Source organism: Camelus bactrianus, chromosome 7 (assembly GCF_048773025.1).
Source record: "Camelus bactrianus isolate YW-2024 breed Bactrian camel chromosome 7, ASM4877302v1, whole genome shotgun sequence".
Classification (NCBI taxonomy): Eukaryota; Metazoa; Chordata; class Mammalia; order Artiodactyla; family Camelidae; genus Camelus; species Camelus bactrianus.
In genome coordinates, this window is record NC_133545.1 from 66,364,005 (window position 1) to 66,390,839 (window position 26,835).

Sequence of the window (26,835 nt, forward strand, 5' to 3'; positions counted from 1 at the left end):
TTCAATTACAAGAGGGTCTGACAATGACTTACCATGAACAGAGCCTGTCCTTGTCTGCAGAACAAAGCTTTGTGACAAGGTTATTCCCTCACAATGACTCAGTTGTGCAGAAACTATGCGTAAAACATGCTGCGTCCAAGCAGGGTCACAGGAAACAGTTTTTCTGAAGAATATCAGGAGCCTGATATTTTACGCCAAGTCTATGTGACTGTCATCATTTAGGAGATTCCATGGAGAAATCAATGCACCCTGCATGTCCTTGCGTTGCCTCACTGATGAGAGGAAAAGGCATTTTTGAGCCCCAGTTACCTTAATTGATTAACCACACTGCCAAAGCTGCCTGGACAAACACCAACTGTCTTATGCTGAGTATTTCTATATATTAAAAGAAGTCTTGGGCAGAATCAGGGAAGGCAGACACTGATTTATTTTGAGATGAAAAATGACAGATTCCTTGTGTAACGTCTCCCCGTGTTAAGAATCCTGAGGTGTACAGTTACTATTTAGACCCCTAACTCATCGGCTTGTGACCTTGGGGAAGTTACTTAACCTCTATAATCCTTACTTTTCTCACCTTTGAAAGATAATTATAGACTTAACTGATAGAATTAAATGAGACAATTTGTGTAAAATGTCTGGAACATAGTAAATGATCAATAAATATTGGGGAAAACTAGCTGTCAGAACTTGGAAATGAAGTAACCACTCTTAAGATTTTGTTTCCTCATCTGTAAAATGGATGAATTATATGGGAACTCTCTAAAATGAATAGGCAGCTTCTAGAATTCCCCATTTCCTTGTAATGGGAGGCATTCAGGCAGAATAGAGTGGGAGTTTTCCATCCTGAACAGTGGAATCAATTGGGGAATTGATTTTTTAGAACTTTTTAGAATTTTGATCTAGGCTTAGCCAGAGGTTCTCATTCAACTCATCTTGGCTAAAGCCTGGGCATCTGTATTTTTTCAAGCTTCCATGTGATTTTGGTAGGCAGATAGCATTGTGAGCCAGTCAACTAGACCACTTGGATATTGTTTATTAGACTGAAGCAGCTGAGAAGACCAGGTCGAGGCCCTTTCCAGATCTAATCCCACGAGATGTCCAGATCTAGGATTCCAGATTTAGAATCCCCTGGGAACACAACAACACACATTTGTCTCACCTCTATCCTCAGGCAGCAGGAACTGTTGGTTTTCTGGGAGCTCTGAGTCCCCTAAGGTTATTAGCCCAGAATTAGATTGCCATTCTCGGCTTGGGACTCTGAGAAAGGAGCAGGTTAGATTTGGGATGTTCCTGGATTCTTGTTTCCCAGGAGGGAGATTCAATCAGTGTTATAATATTGTCATCAAGAAGAGGTAGGTTTGGAGGAGAGTAAAACTCATTTTAAGATTTCACATTCTAGGAGGGAAAACAGCCCTGTACATATCTGGAGGTTTTCCAAGATTTTGAACAACAGTCTACAAATAACACAGCTGCAGGATAGCTTGTCTGTCTTTAATTCCATACACAGTTCCCATTTGGCATATCAAAGTTGCCATATTTAAGAACTTAGGAAGGAAAGGAGCACATAGAACTGAACTGGTAAGAACAGAAGTAAAATAGGGTATGACCCCTCAGGAATCTAGTATCTGAGAAAGAGTGAGATTAACAAGCAGAAACACTTCACTAGGAACATCTCTAGAACAAACAATCCTGAGGGGGAAATTATGCCACAATCAGGGCCACACGTCTGGTAAAATTGATCCTGACAGTAGTTTAAGTTTTAAATAAAATAAATTTATTTAAAAAAATAAATTTCAACTTTATCTCCCTTTAGAAGAAGATAAGAATGATACACAGCCCCAGAACACATGACCTCAGGGCTATTTACATGTGACAAAGAAACAAAGATGAGTTTCTCTCCTAGCATCCTGGTAAATGGGAAGTGTGTGCCTGCCCTCAGATGTTTTCTCAAGAACGCGGTGGTGATATTTTATCCTGTTATTTTATGAATGCAGTAGATATGGGCTGTTTCCTTTTTATTTTTTCACTTTGTGTTTTTAAAAAAGTGAAAATAAGTCATTATCATGGGAATCAATCAGCGTAGTATAGTGTCAGGAGCTGTACAGGAGCTGTGTTAGGACTCTCGGTCTACTTGCTACCTGTATGACTTTGGGTAAGTTACTCTATCTCTCTGTGCCTCAATTTCCTCATCTGCAAAATGGGGACTTATAAAATAGTCCTACCTCATAGAGTCATCATGAAAATTAAACAATGTATGTACGGTGTTCAGAGCAATGCCTGGCATATAGTAAGTGCTCAATAAGTGATAGCTATTAATAAAACATGAAAACCAGGCAAGACACATTGACATTTCTATCAAATTAGTTCAAATTAATAGCAAATATATTTCCTTCCAGCTAATACTGATTTAAAAATACCAAAACCCAGGATTGCTGGTAAACAGGACAGGAAATGCAAGATGCTGACTGCTTGCCAGTGACCCACTGTCCAGTCTTTCAGCAACTCAGTTATCTTCCTTGTCTTTAATTTTTCTTCCTTTGCAATGACTGTAATTCAGCCTTTTTATAACTTATGCTGTGAGGAAGCATGTAAGGGAAAACACACATATATTTAAATAAAATCAACAGAAGCAAGTATCTGTAAAATGCTTTGAGCCACTGAGACAAAAAAATGCCCCTTCAATCCTGTATTTTCTATGTGGACCATTTCTTTTTTCCTTCTCTGCCTTCCACATGGCCTTCATCAGCTCCTCTCTGCTGCCTTACACGAAGCTGCTTTGCTAAAAGCCCAAGACCTCAAGGATGGGGACAGAACCTGGGAGGGCTTATCTTCCCCCATTTGGACTCTAGGTGTCCTGCACCTAAACCTTTGGGCTCTTTATTTTTTTACTTAACTTTTGTTTTTATTTAAGCATAGTTGATTTACAGTGTTTGTCATTTTCTGGTGTGACTAGTGATTCACAGCTAGTGATTCAGTCATACATACATACAAATACATGCACATACTCTTTTTCGTATTATTTTTCATTATAGGTTATTACAATATTGACTTTAGTTCCTTGTACTATACAGTAAGACCTTGTTGTTTATCTATCTTGTATATTGTAGTTTGTATCTGCTCATCTCAAACTCCTAATTTATCCCTGCCCCCTCCCCTTTCCCCTTTGGTAACCATAAATTTGTTTCCTGTGTCTGTGAGTCTCTTTCTGTTTTGTAAATAAGTTCATTTGTCACATATTTTTAGATTACACATATAAGTGATATCATGTGATATTTGTCTTTCTCTTTCTGACTTACTTCACTTCGTATGACAGTCTCTAGGTTCATCCATGTTGCTGCAAATGGCATTATTTCATTCTTTTTTATGGCCGAAGTAGTATTCCAGTGTGTGTGTGTGTGTGTGTGTGTGTGTGTGTGTGTGTGTGTATATCTCTCTCTATATATACACTTGGGCTGTTTACATGAGTAAAATTTTTAAATGACTGGAGAATGAAAAGGAAAGAGAAAAGAGAAAAGATTTTCAAAACCTGGCAGTGCCTTTCAAGAATGTCTCATTTTTGTTTTGTTTTGTTTTGATTTAGTGAATTTTTCATTGTCAATGCTAAATCCAGGCAGAATTCTGGAAGATGAAATGACTAGGTAATTGGCTAATATATATACGTATACATTAGTATTTGTTTATGGTGTACTTTTAGAAAATGTTTTACTTGAAAATAATTTCAAACTTAAAGCAAATGAGAACAATGTGCGAAGAGTCCCTGTGTGCTCGTTACCTTTTATTACCCTCTTTAGCCTGTTGTCATCGATACCATCTTCCCTGTCATTTAAAGTCGGTTGCACACGGCATGGCCCTTTATTCACAAATACTTCAGTGTGGTTCCTAAGAGCAGGAAGGTCTCTTTATAACCACACTACAGTTACCAACATCAGTAAATTTGATATTGATACAGTACTTTGATCTAATCTACCATCTGTCTTCTGATTTTGTCAGTGGGTCTAATAATGTCATTTAATGCCATTTTCCTCCTCCTTCAGCCTTCTTAATAGAAATTTCAAAAGCCCATAACATAATGTTTGAATGTTTACATATCAATTAATGTTGCTGATTTGAATGAGGATTGTCTGTATGCTGTAGCAGGCTTACAAGGCTTCTATGCTGGAAACAGTTTGTAAAATCATATTAAAAGTCTATTTGTAAGTATTGAAACTGGATTTATTATTTTTAAAGATACTAACTTTCCTCTAATTTAGTTAAGACTTCACTCCAAATTGGTTTGAAGTCATGACCTTTTAGCACACTATTTTAAAATTATTTACAATTCTGCCAGTTAGGAAGAGGATTTTTTGTTCCTTATGTAAACAATTTGGAAAAACTTACACTAAGAACCGTTTTGGGGGCTCACCTCTCAACCTGTTTATGCCAATGTGTAAACAGTAGAGAACTTTTTCAGTACATTAATATATGCAAGTCTAAGGGAGAGGGTATAGCTCAAGTGGTAGAACACATGCTTAGCATGCACGGGTCCTGGGTTCAATCCCCAGTACTTCCTCCAAAAGTAAATGATTAAGTAGACCTAATTACCTCCCTCTGCCCCCACCAAAAAATAAATAAATAAAAAGTTTTAAAAAGATACGCAAGTCTAGAATATTAATTATGAAAGAGTCAAGTTGTGTCTATAAATTGTTGATATCAGTTTAAAAATGGTTTATTAACATCATGTTTTTTGCAGTTAACCGTAAAGCTTCATGTTACCTTTGGCTGGTAATTCAAGTGGATAGATTTGCCATTTCATCCTATAATTTAAGGAAAGAGAAAAAAATTAATGTGTATGTTTTATAATGGCCTACACAGTCTTTGTGATCAGCCAGTAAACTTATTAATTCCCAAATCTGAGTATTGTTACTGAAAGAGATAAATAAAGGACTGTATTTAAAGGAAACTTCCTAATTATTTTCCAGATATGCATATTATTATTCAGGATTAGGTGCTGGAGTTCTTGTTGCTGCCTATATACAAGTTTCATTTTGGACTTTGGCTGCTGGCCGACAGATTAAGAAAATTAGGCAACAGTTTTTTCATGCTATTCTACGAAAAGAAATAGGCTGGTTTGACCTCAATGACACCACTGAACTTAATACACGGCTAACAGAGTAAGTATATTGTTAATGTCACCATTTCATAAAGAAGTTAACTGCTAATGATGTGAAAATTTGTCAAGGGAAGATTTTAAATGAAAAATATTTCTATTACATTAAGCATTTGGTGATTATTGGGAGTGGATCGTCTGCCAGCCATCTCTAGCACCTACAGCCTGTGCCACAGTGAGCTTTCCTCCTCTGTCAGTTTTCTCTCCTCGGCTATATGCTATGTATATTTGAGGCCTGAGCTCACGTCTAATACTTGTTTCTCTCTCGTGGAGTTTATCACAGGCCTGACAGATATTATACACTCAATTAAGATGGCTGAATGAGTGAATTCACAAGGAGTCTCATCTTAGTAATTGTTGACTCTTCACTTATTCAAAAAATATTTGAGGAGCTATTATGCAACAAGCACTGTTCTCAACGTGTGTGATAGACCGGTAAAGCGAAAAAGATCTCGGTCCTTTTTGTTGTGGACATTTCCAGCAGGGGGAGATAGAGGGTAAACTTTTTCTGACTGTTCGTCCTGGCAAGAGTGTCATCAGCCAATGAAGCCAAAGAGGAGGGAAGATCAGCTCATTTAGGGTCTGGCTGGCCTCCCTGAGGACCTCAGCTTTCACTCTGAGTGAAATGGGCAGCCAGTGGATGTTTCTGATCTGAGAAGTGACATGTTCAGATTTACGTTTTCAAAGGACTGCTGTATTGGAAGGAGAGTGGGTTGAGAATAGCACTAAGGGTAGAAGCAAAGAACTCTTCTCTATAACTGTGACAGTGCCCTCCCTAGCTCCTCCTTTTAAACAAATTGACTCTTTTGTTCAAAATGCTACTATGTCTAATAGAATTCACTAATTTAAATAGCATCAACTCTAATGATATTAACTTCTTAGAAGCATGAACTAATCTGAATTTCTTCCTTTGTACAGTATTTAGGTGGGGAAAATATCATTCAAGAGGCTAAGACTGAAAGAGGCTTGCAGGAATCTGAACAAATTTTTGCCTGTCCCTGTGTTTGATAGATGTCTACTTCACCTTTCTGATGAAGACCTCCGCCTGTAACCGCTTAGGTGTGATCTTTTTTAGTGACATCTCCAAAATTGGTGAAGGAATTGGTGACAAGGTTGGAATGTTCTTTCAAGCAATAGCCACGTTTTTTGCAGGATTCATAGTGGGGTTTACCAGAGGATGGAAGCTCACCCTTGTGGTAATGGCCATCAGCCCTGTCCTGGGACTCTCTACAGCCATTTGGGCAAAGGTATGCAAAACTTGGGCATTTCCGCGTGTGTTAACCTACACAGACAGAGCTACTTTTAATATGCAGGATTCTGGTACCTGTACTTGTGCAGATCTGTGTTGAATGGCATTTGAAGCCACATCCAGGGGGTTTCAGGATGGTGGAATAATAGGACCACCCTTTCCAGGAAACCAAATCCAGAAGCACATTGTAACTATGGTGCTCTAATAAGGAAATGAATTTTTTAATGGGGCTCAAAATGTCACAGTTATTAGCTCAGTTACAGGTTTTCTGCACTGTTATTGCTTTAGGTAAATCTTTTGGCATAGTAATTTAAATTACATATATGGTTATGTCCATATTTAAGTAAACACAACTTTTAAGTATAGCATTCCTCCAAACTACTGCATGAATACAAAAAAATTTAAATAAGTTTGAATTTGTTCTATTTAGTTTTAATTTTGCCTTGCAATAAAACTCACGTAACCTGTTCTATTTCAGCCAACACTCCAGAGTTAAGAAATTCTACTGGCAATTTTTGCTCATTCTGAGGTTGATGATTTACTTAGTAAACTACTGGTCTCTCTCTCTCTCTCTTTTTGTTGTTTTTTGATTCTTTCTTTACCTTTCTCCTGCAATATCTTATTTAGCCATCTTATGATTCAGTGGAATGTCCAAACTAAGTCTGGAAGTATTGTTTTCAGAGTAATTAAAAATTGTGCAATAAAGGAAAGGACAGTGAATCCTTTCCAAGCAGTAAGGTTTTATTTTTAGTTTATTTTGCAGTGAGCAGAGAAAAAACAGTAGCAGATGTGGAATTCAACACTGGTCCCCAAAAGACTATTTGGGGAATTATGTGTGACTCCCCTTGAGGGGTGGGTCAGACCCAGGCTTCGTTGGGGGAGGGGCAGTGGTGTAAAGCAGCCACTGGATCTGGTGCACTGGGTGGGGTTTGCTTCATGACTTCAGTGTTTGGTAAAGGACAGGGTTTGAGAAGAAAAAGTCAGTTAAAGAGTTGATCAGACAGTTTTTTAACCTTTTCCCTCCTCCCTTATACAAAAGTCATGAATATTTCTCTCCTGTCCAGATACTTTCCACGTTTAGTGACATAGAACTTGCTGCATATGCCAAAGCAGGCGCGGTGGCTGCAGAGGCTCTGGGGGGCATCAGGACCGTGATAGCTTTCGGGGGCCAGAACCGAGAGCTGCAAAGGTCAGGAAGGTTCTTTGTCCACTAGTTCAGAGAACCCACTTTTACATTTTGTTACTTATTCTTTTGTGGTATATGTTTACTGCTTTCCTTTTCCTGATATTAACCCCTCACCCACAAAATATAGGCACCCTGTGCTGATGGCTAGAGTTTAATGTCAGACTGTGAAGCAGGATTCTTACCCTTTTGTGTTCCATGGACTCCTTTGTCAGTCTGATGACAACTGTGGACTCTCTTCTTAGAAATGATTTTAAATGCATAAAACAAAATGTGTAGGATCACAAAGGACACCGATTATAGTCAAGTGTAGTGATCAAAATATTTATAAATTATGATATAGGAAATATGTCTCTATTGTTGACATATTAAATACTAAGAGCTAAATGTGGGTCTAGTAACTACTGCAATTCAAAGTAGGGTTGCAGGTAAAGGATATTTCAAGATATCTGTAACAATTAGAACATGATATGAAAATGATCTGGGATTTCTATTGGCAACAAGAGTCCCAGTTACTGCTAATACTACAGTGATTTGTTGCCTGCAGTGATGATAATCAAAGGAAATGGTAAATTTCAGTGAGAGGTTAGTGAAAACAAATATGTAATTTCTTTCCCCAATCAAGTTCCTTATCCATGGATCCCAGATCAAGTACCCCGGCTCTAAAGAAGCTTGATAGACAAAAACCTAAATGCCAGAACACAGCACCCTAATAAAGGCTGCTCCCCTCTACTTAAATGCCCCAACCCGTTTTCTTTAAATAACCGCAGCCCCTCCTATAGCCACAGTAGGAGTCTATGTAAAGTATTTTCTCTGGCTGTTCTGTGGGACTCTTGATACGTACCCACAACTGTTTGAAAAAGAAATTCTATGGAAATTCTTCAGCCTTAAAAGCAAAGATTCCTTAGTTCCTTCTTTTCCATTTTCTATTTTCCTACACCTGCAGCCCTCTTCAAAACCAACACTTGCCTGGTTCTCTAACCTCTTCCTTTTTCTCTCTCACTGCTGCTTCCTGTACATGGTAGCCACACAGACCACACTAACCCCCAGTTGGACCTCAGGATGTGAGTGTAATCAGTGCCGCTCCATTAGCTGCAGTAGGCGAGCCGCCCAAGCGAAGGTAATTACAGCATGTCCACTGCTGACACCAGAGCCCCGTGTCACTTTGGAGGCAACGTAAACCTACTTGTCCGTGCCTTCTGGCCCAGCCACATGGAACTAGGCACAGTGCTGGACGTGGCATGCTGGCTGTCTCCCCAGGGACGCAGCTCTGCTCAGTGAATGCATCACCCAACCCTGAAGAAAGAGCTCTGAAGAGTTGGGTGCTTTAAGTAATCAAAAGTCATAATTTTTGGTGGCAGCAGACATTGTTAAAAAACTAATAAATTCTCAACATCTTGTTCGGTTAAGCTAAAAAAACTATGATGTTGTTTGTCTTTTGTTAGAAACAAAAACACTCTGACATATGTGGTATTTTCCCTAAAGTCCCGTTTTATAGCCAGTGAGGTTTTTTTTTTTCCCTGATTTTAGGAAAATTAAATTTGACACACCTTCTGTGTCTAGCATTGGAAAAGTAGATTTAATTTAAATTTATGGGGAAAACATTGTAATTTAATAGAACCATTCTAGACATTTATAGATGTACATCAAATCCTAGAAACCAGTAATATGAATTTTAATTACTATTCAAAAATATGACAGTAGTAGAATGAGTAATATTTTGGAAGAGATTAAGTTCTAAAACAATAGTAATAACAATAGGAAGAGGATTTGTCAGGTTTTGCCAACAATGTGCTAGCACGGTAATAACTACTTTCTGTAATTATCTGTCATCCTCACAGCCATCTTGCAAGCTGGGCATTATTGACTCCATTTCACAGGTGGGATGAAACTAAAATCTAGAACAACTGGATAAGGACCTATCTCCCATAAGTAGCAACCACTTTATAGCCTTGCCCCCTGGCTTGGCAGTTGAAGGACAGTCTGATCAGAAACAAAATCAAACAAAACAAGAAAGCAAAGGCCCAAGTATATGTACAAAAACATGTGAAATTCCTGTCCCTCACCCAATGGGACAGCAGAGGGAGGGTTTTCTTTTCTCTAGAGAAGAAAAATTGAGCTGTGTATCTAGCTCTTTTAAGAGCCCTGAACAGCGTTTACATTTTGGTGTTTTCCCTGATTGGCTTGGTTTCTCCTCTTCCACCTTAACCTTGACTTGTAATGCTGGCCATGAAGGCGATGGTGAGGCTCTTCTGTCTCCCAGGGATGAGAGTTCCATTCTGGAACAGCTCTGGGAACTTGGGTGGGACTGGTGGAGACCAAGGGAGATGGGTCCAGATCGGCAGAGAAAAGGCTCAGATCAGTTCTGGTCCTGGCCGATCTTGGACTGGGTCAGTTCAGTTTTCACCAGGGGTTTCTTACTTGATGGCTCTGTTCCTTAAATCTCCAACCCTATAGGAGGTGAATGTGGCCCCAATTATGGATTGTTTTCTTATTATCATGTTTCCCCCTCATTTTCTGGTAGGTACCAGAGACATCTAGAAAATGCCAAAAAGATTGGAATTAAAAAAGTTATTTCAGCAAGCATTTCCATGGGCATTGCCTTCCTGTTAATATACGCATCGTATGCGCTGGCCTTCTGGTATGGGTCCATTCTAGTTATATCAAAAGAATACACTATTGGAAATGCATTGACAGTAAGTAGTTTTCCTCGTATTTATGAAGAATCTGAAAATACTGTTATTTATCTCTCTTTTCTTTCATTTTCCTCCTTTTTGAAGGATGAGCCATGGTTTTAGGCTTTTTTCTTGGTGAATCTTTGCTCTGTCCTGTGGGCAGAGCTGGCCTTCTAGAATACACAGGGCATAATTATTTGTAGGGGCAAGAAAATAGCCCCTACCCAATTAGTAGTTAAACCAATTGAGAAACAAATGCAACATGTAAACAAATAAAAATTGAATGAATGTATGAATGAACAAATATTGATTGGAGCCATCCTCATTCTGCCTGTGAGTTTCATTATATAAGAAAGTAGACATTATTATAGATAGGTCATAGTATGAGAGGATGTTAAATTTACATAATATAAATACAAAATATAATATAAAACATCAGCTATCCAAAAAATAAGATGGAAAGTTATTTTAGTTTGTTAGCTTCATTTTATGGTTATAAAAATAATATGTACTAGCTATAGAAAGAATTAGAATAGAGACTTAAAAATTAAAAATTACATAGAATTACTTACGATCTACAAATCCATATACACTGAATGATAACTTTTGGTGTATACCTTCCAGATCATTTTCTATATGTAAATTCTTTCTTTCAAAACTCCGATTTTACTATGCATACCTTTCTGTAAATTTTTTATAAACTAGCAACATATTGTGACCTTCTTTCCATGTCAGTGGCAGTCAGAACAACATGTAACCATTCAACGAGCAATCTTTTAAAACCTGCACTCCCCGATCCTTCTAACCAGAGGACACCGGACACAGTTTGTCCTCTTGATGATGACTTAGGGACATTACGAAAATGTATCATTTCAGAATGTTTTCCAGAGTGGTAGCTTCAGATTCCATTGAAGTGCTGAGGGCCATTTGGCTGGATGAGCTTTTGTAATTTCTGAGTCTGTTTTTTTTCTCCTTTTGGTCTCCTGTCTGGTTGTCAGCTTGGAAGCTCTCCACCTTTCCTCACTTCCTCATTTACTAAATTTTATGAAGAAGGGAGATTGAAACTTTACTCTACCATTCACCCTCTGTGATGAGTGTGTCCTCTCTGGCTTGGTCCCCCCATTTATGGTACATGGACAGTGACATCTCCCCAGCAGGGCTGCAGAGTGACATCCATGATGCAGGGAGCCCAGTGATGCCCCCTGTGTAGAGACCGAGTGCTCCAGTGCTCCACTGATTTTGGCACTGATTTTGGTAGAGACGTTTTTGCTTCCTTCCTGGTCTTTCTCTGTATTGCAAATAGTGGGTAGATATTTCAGGGATATTGGAGTTTTGGGTGTGTTAAGTGTTATTGTTACTGTCTTCTGAAAAAGGTCAAACTATACGTAGACTTTCCATCACATCCAGAGAGAAAGAAGTCCTTTCTCTTCATTTATGTTTTCCTCAATTAACGTATGCTAATAACCTGGATTCCTGAAGTTATAGTCTTGACTTTTCTCTATCAGTGTATTTTCCGAGTGTAAAAACTATGAAGGGATATGCATTAAGTTTTTGTGCTATCGTACAGAATAGTTGTGTAAAGGAGTTATTAATCAGTGCACACAGGTGCGATTTAGTGTTTTATAATGTGTGAACTATTACTTCTTATGGTAAAAATCTTATCAAAATATGTATGCAAAATGGTATTTTTTAAGGAAAATTTCATGTGGCTGAAATCTACCCATGTTTCATCATGAACATCCTGTGTACTTCCATGCATAGTTAAAGAAAATCATACATGACTGATGACAAAATATAAAATGTTTTCCTCTGGTAGCAGTAGCTTCAGAATCAAGGAAGGAGGTTTGAAAATTTTTTTCTGACTCCATGTAAGCCCAGGAGAAGAGCATCAGATAGTTTGGCAAGCTAGACCAAAGAAGTATTTTTGAGATTGAAGAAACTCATTCATGCAGTAACATACTGTGTTCACCTTGTAAATTGTGCTCTTTTGTCAAAAAAAATCTTGAAGGGATAAACCTAAACTCAATCCTTTGGGTTGTTAGTGTTTCATACAAACTGTGTTCAAGATAATGACAGTTGCCTGAATGGGGCTTAGAACTTTTCCTTGTGTTCTCTCGCTCAGGTCTTTTTCTCGATCCTGATCGGAGCTTTCAGCATTGGACAGGCTGCTCCCTGTATCAATGCTTTTGCCAATGCAAGGGGAGCAGCATATGCCATCTTTGACATTATTGATAATGTGAGTCATTTATTATTTTAATGCTGAAAAATTCTTTGAGGCTTGGGTAACTAAATCTGGCTTTAGGTTGAATGTCCTATGAAAATTAATTATGTGACATGAACCACCTCTCCTTAGTAATGAATGAAATAACATGCCCCTTGTTCCTATTTCTCAAAGTTTATCTTTGAATAATCCAACACCACTGATCTCAGTTTGGAAAAGTACATCTTGCCCTGGTGCGTTACTATTAGAGTTCGGAGCAAAGATGTTTGTTTCTCTAGTTTTTGTCTTTTTCTCTTTCATTTTGCAGGCAGCCTGAGAATATTATGATTTCTATACAGGGTGAGTGGGTGGAAAAATTATTTGTGGGGCCAAAATTGACAGCGTGTTTTGGTTGCCCCCCCCCTTAAAAAATGATCATGGCACCTATGATATAATTTTGAATCCACTGTATTGAATATGTTGTACTGACCACAGTGAAATAAAGAAATTAGTTTTGACATATTAAATTACGTCACTGCATTTACACAGAGAAAATGCAAACTAGATAACTGAAATCTGATGGTTTAATCCAAGCAATTCCTCCTGTTTCACCAGTCTAAGACATGAGAAAATTGTTCAGCAAATCTTGAAAGTTTACATTGTTCCTAAATAATTTGGCTCTAACCAATTGTTCAGTCTTCTCAATTCAGTCCATTACATTTATGATTTAGGAACAGGCTAATTTTCACCAAATGCTGAAATACCTGGATATATCAATTATAGTGTTTTTTTGTTTTTCAGCTATATAAATGTGCACATCTGATCGTTTAGAAAATTTATGAGGGTGTGCCAGAAACTTAAAGTGAACTATTGTATGAAATGAAAGTAATGTATCCCTTATGTACTTTTCCAGAAGAATCTATTTTCTGAGAAGGAATATTTCCTAAAGCACATACACACATACACATATACAGTCTCCACCATAGGTTCTGTCTCATGAGGGGGAGTAGGCCATTCTGGGTCCTATTTTTTTAATTTGCTGAAGCATATTCCTTAAATACACAACTATTTGTCCTATGAAGGAATAGTCATTGATTTTTGTTTTATTTAGAATCCTAAAATTGACAGTTTTTCAGAGAGAGGACACAAACCAGACAACATCAAAGGCGATTTGGAGTTCAATGGTGTTCATTTCTCCTATCCAGCTCGACCTGATGTCAAGGTATTGTAAGTAATATTTATAGGAATTCCTAATTCAGAATGATTGTTTAATCATCTTAAAGAATCCAAAGTCTCTATTATTTTGATGTGTATGTGCTTTTTCCTTTTGAGTTTTTATTAGTTTTTTTTTTTCAAATTTAAAATGGAATAAAATTCTTCCACTTTCAGGCTTTTGTGGTGAAGTGAGTTCTTTTTCTCTCACAGATCTTGAAAGGCCTCAGCTTGAAGGTTCAGAGGGGGCAGATGGTGGCCCTGGTTGGGAACAGTGGCTGCGGGAAAAGCACCACGGTCCAGCTGGTGCAGAGGCTCTATGACCCTGATGAGGGTATGGTAAGTGGGAAGAACCACCTTCTCCAAAGTGGGAAGTTGGGCACCAATTAACCCGTTGAAATGGTTTTTTAGTAACAAATTAGCCTGTGAATCCAATTTTGGTAAAAAGGCTACGTAACCGCAGTGCATCTGGAAAGTACCTTCCAATCCTTGGGCTGGTCTAACAAAAGTATTCAAGATGATGTCAGCCAAGAAACTAGACAATACTCGCCTCTGTTCCAGCTAAGTTTTTCATAACTCACTAGATCACTGGAAAATAGTTATCCAAACCACTGAGAGGATTATTTTCAATGACTTACTGGGTTTGGTCAAAAGTATTCCATACAGCAATTGTGGACAACCTGGTTTTCAGGGTCACAGGAAATCTTAGGACAGTAATTAAGTTCATCAAAGACAGCTGAGTTTTCTTTCTTTTTTTAAAATGTTTTTTTTTTTCATTTTAATTTGTAAAAAAGTTCTGGGAGGGAATTAGGTTTATTGGTTTCTAGAGGAGACACTGGGGATTGAACCCAGGACCTTATGCATGCTAAATACACACTCTACCACTTGAGCTATATCCTCCCCTAAGTTCTCTTAAGTGTTGAAATATCTGAAGGGGAAAGTGAGATGGTCTCTAAGAAACTTCTGGGGACACGGGGAACTGTAATAGCCTAGGGTATATATTTTTTGCCTTTTAAAAATTTTGTTATAAATTCAAACTTACAGAAAAGTTGCAAGCAGAGAAGTCATGTATACTCTTCACCCAGATTTACGAATTGTTTCTGTTTTGACCTACTTGCCTTATTAGTCTTCCTTTCTCATGCACGTGCATATGTATGTATGTATTACACACACACACATGCATTTTTTCTGAACCTTTGAGAATAAGCTAAAGATATGATGCTCCTTGATGCCTGCATACTTGAGAATATATTTTCTGAGAAGAATGAAATTCTCTTACAAATTCAGAAAATTTAGCACAAATAAAATGCTAGCCTACAGTATATATTCAAATTTCCTCAACTGTACCAACTTTAGGACATTGACTTTACCTGGGGTTAAAATGCACTATAGTACAACAATTATGAAAACAGAGCTTTACATGTTACAAAGGAAAACAAAAAACATAAAAAGGCATTGAGGTAGAACACAGAATGCAGAAATTAATACAAAGTTTTCCAGGATACACAAGTTATTTATTTATTTCATTTAATAAAATTAACAAACATTTTTGGAAGAATCTGCTATTACTAAGGAGGACCATAGGGCCATCCTCATTTCTTACAGCAGACTCTAGGTTGGTTGAAGTATAAACAGTTTTCTTTATTTTTTAAAAAGAACCTAATAAATGCTAACAATTGGGGATTAAACATTTAAAAACATCTTATTTTTAAAAGTGTTATTTGAATAGTACATATTTTTCTAGAAAATATACATGTCAGTAAGAAAAAAGTCTTCAGAAATTCTGTAACTCAGATATTCACTGTTCACATCATGATTTAAGAATTTCCTTAAATCACTGAAATTTCACTGAAATAATAGAAGAAATGCCCAGTGGCATAGCTGACTGATTCAATTTTTCCTTAGACCTCTCTCCAATAAAAATCAGTAAAGCTATAATAAAAGAAAGCAATAAATTGGAACAAATTATTTATGATATATATGGAAAAACTATTATATTTAATATTTTAGTAATTAATATGAATCTATCATATGATAAGAGCATGCAAATCTTTTGAGAATATAGATTTGTAAAAAGTTTCAAGAAATGTTCAGCCTCACTTATATACAAATTAAAGCTAATATAAGCTACCACTATACACTTTTTGATTAGAAAAAACAGATGAAAATGAAAAAACTCAGAGCTAGTAAATTATAATTAAGCAGATATATTTATATATTCCTGCTGACAGTGTAAATTATTAAGATCTCTTTAGAGGATTGTTTATTCAGCGTTCATTCAGCAAGTAATAAATGCCCAACCTATGCCAGTTACTGTGTAAAGTTAAGCAATTGTTACTGGAGAAGAAAAAATAAATCATCTTCTTCAGCCTTTTAATTCTCTATTTTTACATTGATTGTCCTTCAGTGTTCCTTGAAGGGAGACAAATATTCAGCAGGTAAGAAATGCTAAAGTAAGTTAAGGTATACTAAATATATTTAAACATCATAATGCCATCAAAATGATATGTAGACTAGGTAAATGGACATTTTTACTCAAATGTAATAATGGTAAGCAAAGATAATAGTCACACAAAAAATATATAGCCCAGTATATACTCACTTACAGAGAATAATCCATCCATGAAAAAACTACATGTAAGCTAATAAATATCACAAGAGAAAATACACTTTATATTTTTAGTCTTGCACATAGCTATTTATTTCCAATTCTCATTTCTAACCACTGAAATAAGGTAAATATTAGCTAAGGCTTTTTTAGTAACAAAGAGTCTTGTTGCTTGAGATGTCAGATGGTTTAAAATATGTCATGGCGATATTTCATTTTTTCAGATTACCATCGATGGGCAGGATATTAGGACGTTCAATGTGAGGTACCTGAGGGAGATTATTGGAGTGGTGAGTCAAGAGCCAGTGCTATTTTCTACCACAATTGCTGAAAATATTCGTTATGGCCGTGGAAATGTCACCATGGATGAAATAATGAAGGCTGTCAAGGAAGCCAACGCCTATGAGTTTATCATGAAATTACCACAGGTAGAGCCTCTGTTAGTATAATTGCCCTTGAAATTAGAATTTCACCTCATACAACTGATTTCTTTCTTCAAAGGTCAAGTTAATAATGCTTTGCTAGGTAAGTCCCTTGAATTATTCAGGTGGAGGGTTAGGGAGTATAGCTTAGATGGAGCACCATATACCTATGGTACATGAATCATACAAAATTTTGTGCAGAGTATGTGTGAGTAGTGTTTTAGAATTCAGCATTTATTTATCGTAATTTGTGACTCATTATGATGGTCAAAATGAAGCTCCATGTTGTCTTCATGAATTTCTAGACTCCATAGCTCTTTCTTTTTGAAATCCTTCAAGAGCTCCACCATGCTTTCTGTTGTAGAAATTTGACACCCTGGTTGGAGAGAGAGGGGCCCAGCTGAGCGGTGGACAGAAACAGAGAATCGCAATCGCTCGGGCCCTGGTTCGCAACCCCAAGATCCTCCTGCTGGACGAGGCCACTTCGGCGCTGGACACTGAGAGTGAAGCTGAGGTCCAGGCAGCTCTGGATAAGGTCAGTGGACCCTCCACCTCGGAAGGACCAGCAAACTGACACTTGATTGAAAATCCTTGCCAGTGCTGTGCCAGTCTAGGTTGAAAAACATGAACATAAGAGCAAATGAAGCTCTCTCGTGGGGCGTTATTGATTATCTCCTTTCTGTCAGGTCATGCTGCAGAGAGAGGTGGATGACCCCTTAACTGACTTGCTCTGACCAAGGTGCAGTGAGCCCCAGTCCAGGCCTATGCAGTGAGCCCCTTCGCATTGTTTTTGGGGTTTTTTTTCTGGTTTTTCTTGGTTTGGGTTTTTTTGGTGTTTTTTTTTTTTTTTTGTTTGTTTTTTTTTGGTGTTTTTGCAGAGAATCTAGGACTTTGGTCAAAAATAGTTCTGTTAAAATGTACAAAGAAGAATCTGGTTACCTAGACACTGGTCCAGCTGGAAAAAAATTCAAAATACTTTCCTTTTTTTGTAGGCAGTACCTCATCTTTCTCTAGTCATAAAAGGGCGTTGGTGCTTTCCTGGAAATAAAATTCCATTTGTGTGTTTGTCTAAGCAAATAAATAAGCCACACACATTAAGACTACTGAGCTCCCAGGCCAGCTCAGATGTTTCTAAATCTGTCACTATCATCTTTACTAAGCTGAAGCTTCACAGGCAGAACCTGATCTTGGGACCCTTCCAATGCAGTATAGAAACCAGAGTCAGATGACACCATGTAAGTGGATTTCAAACACATAAATATCATAAATATATTTGAGTCAAGAAAGCTTAGTAACAAAATGTGCAAGTTACCTAACAGTTCTATCCAAACTACCTCTTGAAATTTTAGAGGTGAGTTGTATGAACCTTATTTTCTCAGGAAAATGTATACCTGAATCCTAAGTAAACACAACTGCCTCGTGTGCTGTAAACTGTAGTTAATTAATGCTTCTTGGCTTATCAGGTTAATATTTTGGCTTATCTTATATAATTTAATAATTAATGAGAAATGATGACAATTATTCCTCACATGTTTTTATGCTGAATTATATTGTTTTCATGTATATTGTCTCAAGATTAAGAGACTGAAATATAATACATAGGAGACTTGTATTTGGTTGGTTAAAGTGGCTTAAATCAGGAAATCATAAAAAATAAATACATGTATAAATTAAACAATTAATTTTAACTTAAAACGCATTAAACGGGCATTCATGTGTCAATATAGACCTTTTAGCACAAAGTTAGGTAGGATAAGAGAAATATTTATATCTATTGTTATTCCTCCCGGATTGCCTATCCTGGAAGAATAATATTTTCCTTTTGTCACTGGATCCTTTATATATTTATCAGTACCTCATGTGTGGCACCAACTTATTGCACTTAGGCATTTATTTTCATGCCTCTCTCCTAGAAAGAGTAAACCCCCAAGAGACAGCATTAATCAGTGGTTCATGTTTGTATCTCTGTAACACCCACTCCGGTGCCTTGCAAATAGTAAAGCCTAAATAAATTTTTACTGAATTGATTACCATGGCCTAGCTTATTGAGATAATACATGTCTACAGTAGAAAAAAGTTATAATGATCATATCAGCTTTTGGCTCAATAGATAGCAACTATTCATCAAAATGAATAAAAGACTTTTTGATATAAGTTCTTAAAGAATACAAAAGCAGACTTGATAAAGACTTAAAGAAAGTCAATAATCACAAAGTTTCATACCTACACAAACTTTCCTACTCACAGTGTTTCTATACTAGAGGGGCAAGAAAAGAACCAAAATGGTGATTTAATGAAATGATCCCCCAAAATTTCATTTTATGCTTTTTTTCCCCAGAAGTTCCAGAAAGACTAATGGATTATTAGTATTTCTTTTCTTTGTTTGGCCCTGCCTTTCATCCCTGCACATCCAAAATGAGTAGAAGTTCCAAATTTCTTAGGAGCTGGTATCTCTGAATCTAGGAAATTTATTTGCCAGTGTCTTGTCATCACTGGGGTGTTTGACAGCTCTGAAAAAAACATCCCTTTGTGTCGCATCTCTTCGACTCTAGCTCAGATTTCTTGGTCATGGGTGACAGTTGCTAACTTTGAAATTCACAAATACATATTTTGTTTCTCCCGCACACAGTCCTTCACTTGCAAGTCTGATTCCAATTCCTCTGGTTTTTTGTGTTGACATAGCATCAACCTATTATTCTCATAATGATAACATAGTCACTGTGAGCAATTTACTCATCCATCACTGTTAGTATCGTGAATATAATTAGACTGATCAAATTATTTCCTATATGCTTTATTATTCATGGACCAAGCCATGCAACTTCCACATCAGTAAATCAGTAAATATTTATGATTGTTTCTTTCTGGGCCTGGATGCTAAAAATCAAAGAACAGCCTTAAATGTTGTCCAATAGAATTATACTGCAGTCTTACTCTGTTTTTATGATTTGACTCTTTCATATTTATTTAAACACAATTGATTCATCTGTTTCAGTATAAGGACTAAAGTAGAAAGACCACATTATTTCTCCCAGGTGGCTACCCAGTTGGCTCAGTACCATTGATTACATAATCCGCCTTTTCGCTACAAGGCATATTTATCATATAGTAATTCTTAAATGGTTTGTGTCTATTTCTGCACTTCTATTTTTTCTGTTGATCAAGTTGCCTATTCATGTGATAACTTCCCCAGATTTTACTATTTTAATTGCTGTAGCTTTTTATGTTTTGATGTCTGGTGGAGACATGACCCTCTCATTAACTTCTTTTTCAGAATTTTCATGGATGCTCTTTTTAGTATATTTACAAGATTTTGCCACCATCACCACTATCTAACTGCAGAATATTTTCATCATCCCAAAAGGAAACCTTGTACCTGTTAACAGTCACTTCCCATGCCACCTGCACTCTAGCCCTTGGCAACAACTAATCTGATTTCCATCTGTATGTATCTGCCTGTTCTGGACATGTCATATAAATGGAATCATGCACTGCATGGTCTTTACTGACTGGCTTCTTTCATTTAGCATAATGTTTTCAAGGTTCATCCATGCTGAAACAGGCACCAGAATGTCATTCCTTTTTCTGGCCCAATACTATTCCATTGCACGGATATACCGCATTTAGTTTATCTTTTGATCAACTGATGAACATTGAGATTGTTCCCACTTTTTGGCTATTATGAATCTAGCCTCTCTTTTTTTCATTTATCTTTTTAACTGCTTAGGTGAATAGGGCTGTACTCCAATAACCATCCTAAGGTTGTGGTTTTATTGCTTCAGAGCAGGAGTGGTCTTAAGAAGCTGTTAGCCTAATAGGGCTAATGAGTAGCAAAAAGAGTAACCATTGTTAATGACATAACATGAATCACTTGATGAGAATTTTCCAGGGTGTAAATGCCCATTCATAAACCTACCAAGCCATCAACATGCGAGTTCACTGAACTACTTAGAGGCATGATTTGTAGATTTCACCATCCACAGAAATCACCCAAAGCACTTGCTAAAAATCATAGTTACTGGCCCAACTCCAGAGACTGTGGTTCAAATGATCTTTGAACCAGAATTTGAACCATCCAGATCCCAAGGTACGTTTTCCCCTAAGCTGCTTGCATGCCGTCCATCAGAGTTACAGTCAAAATCAGGGACTTCAGAAGAAACCCCATAGAATTGCTCTGGAGAAGGCTGTATGTGGTGACAACTCCTGAATATGCTTCTGCTAAAGTCTTTAGCATATCATGGAACTCAGAACCAGGGCTCCTCAGACAGGTATGAAAGCACTTGAGAGGGGTGGTAGATTTCCAGAGCCATCCATCCTCACACTGGAGGGATTGGCCTCCTGTCTGGTCAAGAACGGAAGTCTCCTTTAAACCTATCATAAGCGAGTGATGCCTTTGTGCTCTAATCACACGGGGTATCATCAGCCGCAAATGTGTTCATCTAAGGGCTTGACTGTGTGTTCATCCAAGGGCTTGACTGTGTGTTCATTGACAGTGTGTGGATATTGTAACCCTGCTGCCTTCCATGTGTGTCCTTTCCCCCTTTAGGCCAGGGAAGGCCGGACCACCATTGTGATAGCACACCGACTGTCTACAATCCGAAATGCCGATGTCATCGCAGGGTTGGAGGATGGAGTCATCGTGGAGCAAGGAAACCACGGAGAACTCATGAAGAAGGAAGGGATGTACTTCAGGCTTGTGAACATGCAGGTATCTGCTTCCTGGGAAGTTTTTCTGCTGTTTGCTCCTCAATATAGTATTCTTTGCATTATTAACATATCACGCAGCCTCTGCCATCCTGAGAAACGAGTATTCAGGAAGGTACCTAACAGTATATGTCTGAGACTTTAGTTCAGAGTTGTTGAAAGAATCCTGGAAGAGAGAGAGGTGAGGGAGGAGGAAAATCAAGGAAAATGCCAAAGACATTTCAAACTTATTCTTTAGGACAGAGATTCCTAACTGCCTACGGGACATCTTTAAACTAGCAGGTCCTTTCCACCGACACAGTGGGGATGATCAGAGTGTTGGTAGGAGTAAGAGGGCAATGCCAGGGTCTCTCGTGGTTGGGTGAGGTCCTCCGTGAATTTAGAGCACTTCCCAGATGATCCTAATGAAACCGATAGCAGGACTCATGCTCTAGGAACTGAATAGTTTGGTTTTTCTTTTGAAAATCTAACTCTTGCTCCTAAAATAGGTGATAATTATAATTATTGATTGGTCTTATTATTGAACATTTTATTGTGCTTACTTCTTTGACCAACTGTTCAAAATAAATAACCTAAAATATTTTATTCTGTAAACGTGATTCTTATACTTATAAAAGTAGATACATTTGCTTTGATATAACTGTAACTTGTTTGTATGTAGGTAGTTTTGTTCTTTTTCCTTCACATTTCAGATATACATCATCCAGATACTATCATTTTAATGGATGCTCGTAATTATATTAATGTATAAGAAATTGCTTAATCCTTAAGCTAGAGTTGGATACTTGGTTTGTTTCTAGTATTTCTCTATTCTAAATATTGCCTCTTGGGAGCATGTGAGGGTTAAAAAAAAGTTAAGTCAAAAATTTGCTTTGTTTTCTGATAAGTAACTTAACTCCTCTGAGTCTCAGTTTCCACATTTTAAATACAAAACCTACCATGCAAGGTTGTTATAAGGTTAAGAAATAAGCACCTGAATGTACTAAAAAAAAAAAACCCACTTTAAAAGGGTGAATTCTGTGGCATGTGAATTATGTCTCAATAAAGCTGTTGTTTAATTTTTCAAAAGAAGCACTTGACACAAATAGATGCATGATGACTAATAGTTACTGAAATTTGCAAAGTACCTAAAGTGGAAATATTAAATGAAATGATAGCTATAAGTTTATAACTCTGGTTTCAGTTTTCTAGAGAACACTGTCTGGCGGGGGGGGGGGTGTCACTCCTAGTGTCTTTACTAACTGCTTCCACGTGGCCTAGCCAGCACACGCTCGGTAACACATACAGTGTTACTCTGATTCAGTTTTCGCCTTCGTTTCATTAATGGTTACTAACGCTCTGCGATTTTGCCTATGGTGACATCTTGGGTCCTTGAGTGAGGTATCTCCCCCGGCTGGCCCATTTCTGTGCCCCTAAAAGAGTGGCCTTTCACTCCCAGCAGGACTCAGGCTGGCAGACTGCCAAGGGGATAACGACCTCTGACCTTTCAACATCATATTCCCTAACTTTTCTTTCCTAGGAAAAGTTGTATGATTGAAGACTGAACAGTGACCTGGTGTGACAGAAAAGGCCTGTCACCAACTAGGCAATAGTTTGGGGCCAGTCATTTAACCAAACTGGATTTTGGTCTCTTGTTAAATGAGCAGGGTCAGCACTAAGATGACCGCAGATGTTGCTACCAGCTCTGGCATTTTATGATTCTTAGGGCCTTTGAATTTCTACCCCTTGGTACCCACACCTTTCCTACTGCTGACTTGGGCTTGGCCCTACCTTCCACTTGGTACTGTTGGAGAGATGGGAGAAGGAGCCACAGCGAGCCTGAGGGTTTGCCAAGTGCTGAAGCTAATGCGGCTACCGCTTCCTCAAACTCCAAAGGCCAACTTGGTGTGAATACAGCCTTGTCTTGGTTTTGTTTCTAAGTGGAATGATCACTGCTTTTCCATTAGGTAGACTGTTGGCTATTAGTTGTTTCCTTTAAATGTATCTTAATTCTTTTTCTGACTATAAATGTAATACATTATTTTTTATTGAAATAGAAGAATATAGTACATGTATTAAAATATATATAGTTGAAGTCCAATAGTTATATAAGTTACAGGTGTACAATATAGTGATTCACAGTTTTTGAGGATTATACTTCATTTATAGTTATTATAAAGTATTGGCTATATTCCCTTTGTTGTACAGTGTATCCTTCTTGTTTTTAAAACTTCAAGCATTTAAAACAATACAAACATGAATAGCTTAGTAATTTGAAAGTCTCCCATATTTCAAACCCCTGCTGATAACCACTGACAGCCATTTGGTATTTATTTCTCATCTTTGCTAACCTAAAAGAGCGAAGTAGTATCTCTAGATTTCTTTAATGATTCATGATATTGAACATCTTTTCATAAGTCCGTTGGCCATTTGTATTTTTCCCTCTGTGATATCTTTTTCTGTATTAGGCTGTTTTCTATTAGGTTTTTCACGATATTCTTACTGATTTATAAGAACTTCTTGCATAAAAAGGAAATGCACCCTTCTCTTGCATGTATTGGGAATATTTTTCCTACTTTGTTCTTTCAGTTTCACTTTGTAGTTTGTTTGGTGACCATAAAAAAAAAAAAAAAGAACTTTAAAATTGTGTGTAAAGAGATTATCGTTTTTGTCCTTTCCGTGTCCTCAGGATTTGAGGTTGTTCTTTTAGAAAGGATATTTGCCCATATTTCCTTTCAACATTTATTGCTTTACTTTTTACAATTAAATATTTGAGCCAGCTGAAGTATATCCATGTGTAGGAATTAAGGACTATTGGCTTTAAATATAAACTTTTTATCAACTAGTGAAAATTGTCCATCTTGGCTTTGGAGCTCAGTGACCTCAGCGCCCACCAAGTGAGGGCTTTAGGTAAGGCACAGAAAAAAATATGATGAGAGAGAGAGAGGGATTACTCATTTGGTCTGAGAAGAAGTCTAAGAAGTCTAAGATCAAACGGGCTTATTGGAAGAACTGTCTATTGAGATGGACACCTTGATAGCATGGACAAGATTACAGAAGGAGAAGAAGATGAAAGAAGGCATTTGTAAGAGGTGGTCCAGTTTGACTTGCCATGAGCTAGAATTGGGGGGAGCCAGGTTTGAGCATGTGGTGGGGAGCTGTGGAGGATTCTTGAGCTGGGGTGTGATTTGAGCAGGACTGCGCTTTAGGAAAGTGAATCTGATAGCAGTGTGGCGGTGGGCGGAAGTGAGCGTGTGGGAATCTGTCCCAAGATTGTCTTGAATCTAGGTTGGGTTTTTGGTTGGGAGATGGCATAAAGCAGTTCCGGTTAGAAGCAAGTAAGCAAATCCTCCATGCAGAGCAGATCCTTGCAGTGTGGCTCAAGGCACATGGGCCATATTCTGTCAGGGGTTGAGTCACAGCTAGAAAGTTAGGATCAGATACGATGCAGAGCCCACAATAGTCTTCTGTGGGTGCAGTAAGGCACTATCCATAGGAACGGGTTTGGGGGCAGGACTTGAAGGGGAGAAGCAAGAATAAGACAATACCACAAAGACTGAGGTCCATTAAGATGTGGACTCAGACATGGAGACAGCAAACAGAGAAGAGACTCCAGGAAGGTTGGGTTGATAGTCCCTCATCCAGCTTTGAGCTAAAGGTCCTTAAATTATCCCTCCCCCTGCCCCTTTAAAAGAGAGAGTTCATCCCAAAGCCAGCAATGAGGCTGAGCCTGCAGAACTGGTTACCTGGGATGACGTGTGGGTGAATCTGGGTGGGACTTTGAGGAAGAAAGATGACTGTGCTCAGCCAGGCAAGGGAAGCAGTTTAATTACCTCCTTTGGGCTCCTTTCATATTTATCTTCACTATCCTGACATGCAGCTTTGGGGAGTGACCAGCTTTTCCTTGTCTGTGGCTTAAAAATCAGCCCTTGATAATGTTTCTATTTCTTCTTCTTCCCTTTTGTGATGATCTATGACTTGTTCTCTGGATTCTTGCATCTTGAAGAAATTCCCCCATACCTGCTGGATGATGAAAAATTTACCTTTTAATTTTTAGAGAATACTTTTATACTCCAATTTTCATATTGCTTAAATCGTATTTTTTAGTAACTTGATAATCAGCTTTATTGTGGGGGGTAAGTAACTGGGTTTATTTATTTGTTTTGTTTATTTTTTGATGGTGGTACTGGGGACTGAACCCAGGACCTTGTGCATACTAAGCACGTGCTCTACCACTGAGCTATTCCCTGATCCCCATATTGTTTAAATTGAATTTAACCTTTCTGTCCTTTGTAGCCTCTTTTACCTCCATGTGTTGATACACTTCTTGACAGTTTCCAGCTAGTCTTTATTGAGAAGCTGTTAGGGACGCTAAAAGTCTTGATACGTGATATTCAGAATGGCTTTATGGTTCTAAACTTGGAGGTTACATCCATCTGGACACCGACATATACCATATTCAATGTTTTGTTCTTCTTTTAGACATTAGAAAGTCAGACGCAGTCAGAACTAAATGATGAAGAGGCTTTGGCTCCAAATGGCTGGAAAACTCATCGCATAGTTAGGAATTCTACTCATAAAAGCCGCAGGAATTCACGAAAGCGTCAGAGTGGCCTTGATGAGGAAACCAGTGGATCTGTAAGTTGTTTTTCACTTATGTCTTTGTTTAGTTATGCTGCTGAAATTCTTAGCCTTGCAAGTATATTGCAGGCACAGATGATTTCTACTATGAACCATACTCTTCTTGAACAAAGGAAATTCCAGATTTTAAATGTATTTGTCAATGAATTGAAATCATTCCCAATCAAAAATAGATTTCTGATGAAAAAAGATCCAAAAGCATAGCCTTTGTGCTTAGATGCTTAAAATTAAGATGATATTTTGTTCATTTTTGAGATCCATAGATAAACAAGTCTGGTCTAAAGTAAGAGGTCCTGGTATTGTCATACTCTATTATATGGGATTACATTTAATTGTCTATGCTAGAAAATCCAGCGTAATACCAATTTAAGAAAAAAAGGGTTTTTTTTTTATCTCTTTCACATAAAAAAAAAAATCTTAGAGGTGAGAAACCCAGGGCTAGAATGGTGCCTCTACCACTGATACCATGGATTTAGGCTCCTTTCATATTTATCTTCACTATCCTGACATGCAGCTTCCATTCTCTATGGTCTAAAATGGCTCCTGAAGCTCCAGCCATCACATCCATGTTCCAAGCAGCAGGAAGAAACAAGGATTTTCCACACGTCCCACACAATACTTTTATTTATATGTCATTGGCCATAACCTAATTACATGGCCATACTTAGCCACAAGAGAGGGTAGAAAACTGAATCTTTTTGCCATATGCATTGCTACTGTGAGTAAGATTGGAATTCTCTTACTAAGAAAAAGGGGAGAATAACCAGAAATAGCCAAAGTGTACACTCATTAACATTTTTCACCTGAGGACTTGGG

General features: G+C 37.7%; 1 protein-coding gene across 10 annotated transcripts in view; it reads left to right on the forward strand.

Moving 5' to 3' along the window:
* The window catches only part of LOC105062361 (phosphatidylcholine translocator ABCB4), a 60,059-nt gene that overhangs the window by 9,851 nt on the left and 23,373 nt on the right, over window positions 1–26,835 (forward strand). For 5 of the 10 annotated variants that reach the window (XM_074367535.1, XM_074367536.1, XM_074367537.1 and 2 more), the window contains 12 exons: window positions 3,581–3,638; window positions 4,959–5,150; window positions 6,222–6,393; window positions 7,460–7,584; window positions 10,103–10,274; window positions 12,376–12,489; window positions 13,565–13,675; window positions 13,879–14,004; window positions 16,498–16,701; window positions 17,060–17,230; window positions 21,242–21,403; window positions 25,861–26,016. In XM_074367535.1, the coding sequence (XP_074223636.1) occupies window positions 3,581–3,638; window positions 4,959–5,150; window positions 6,222–6,393; window positions 7,460–7,584; window positions 10,103–10,274; window positions 12,376–12,489; window positions 13,565–13,675; window positions 13,879–14,004; window positions 16,498–16,701; window positions 17,060–17,230; window positions 21,242–21,403; window positions 25,861–26,016 (1,763 nt within the window). The other 5 variants (XM_010946606.3, XM_074367539.1, XM_074367538.1 and 2 more) reach the window with 5 other exon arrangements.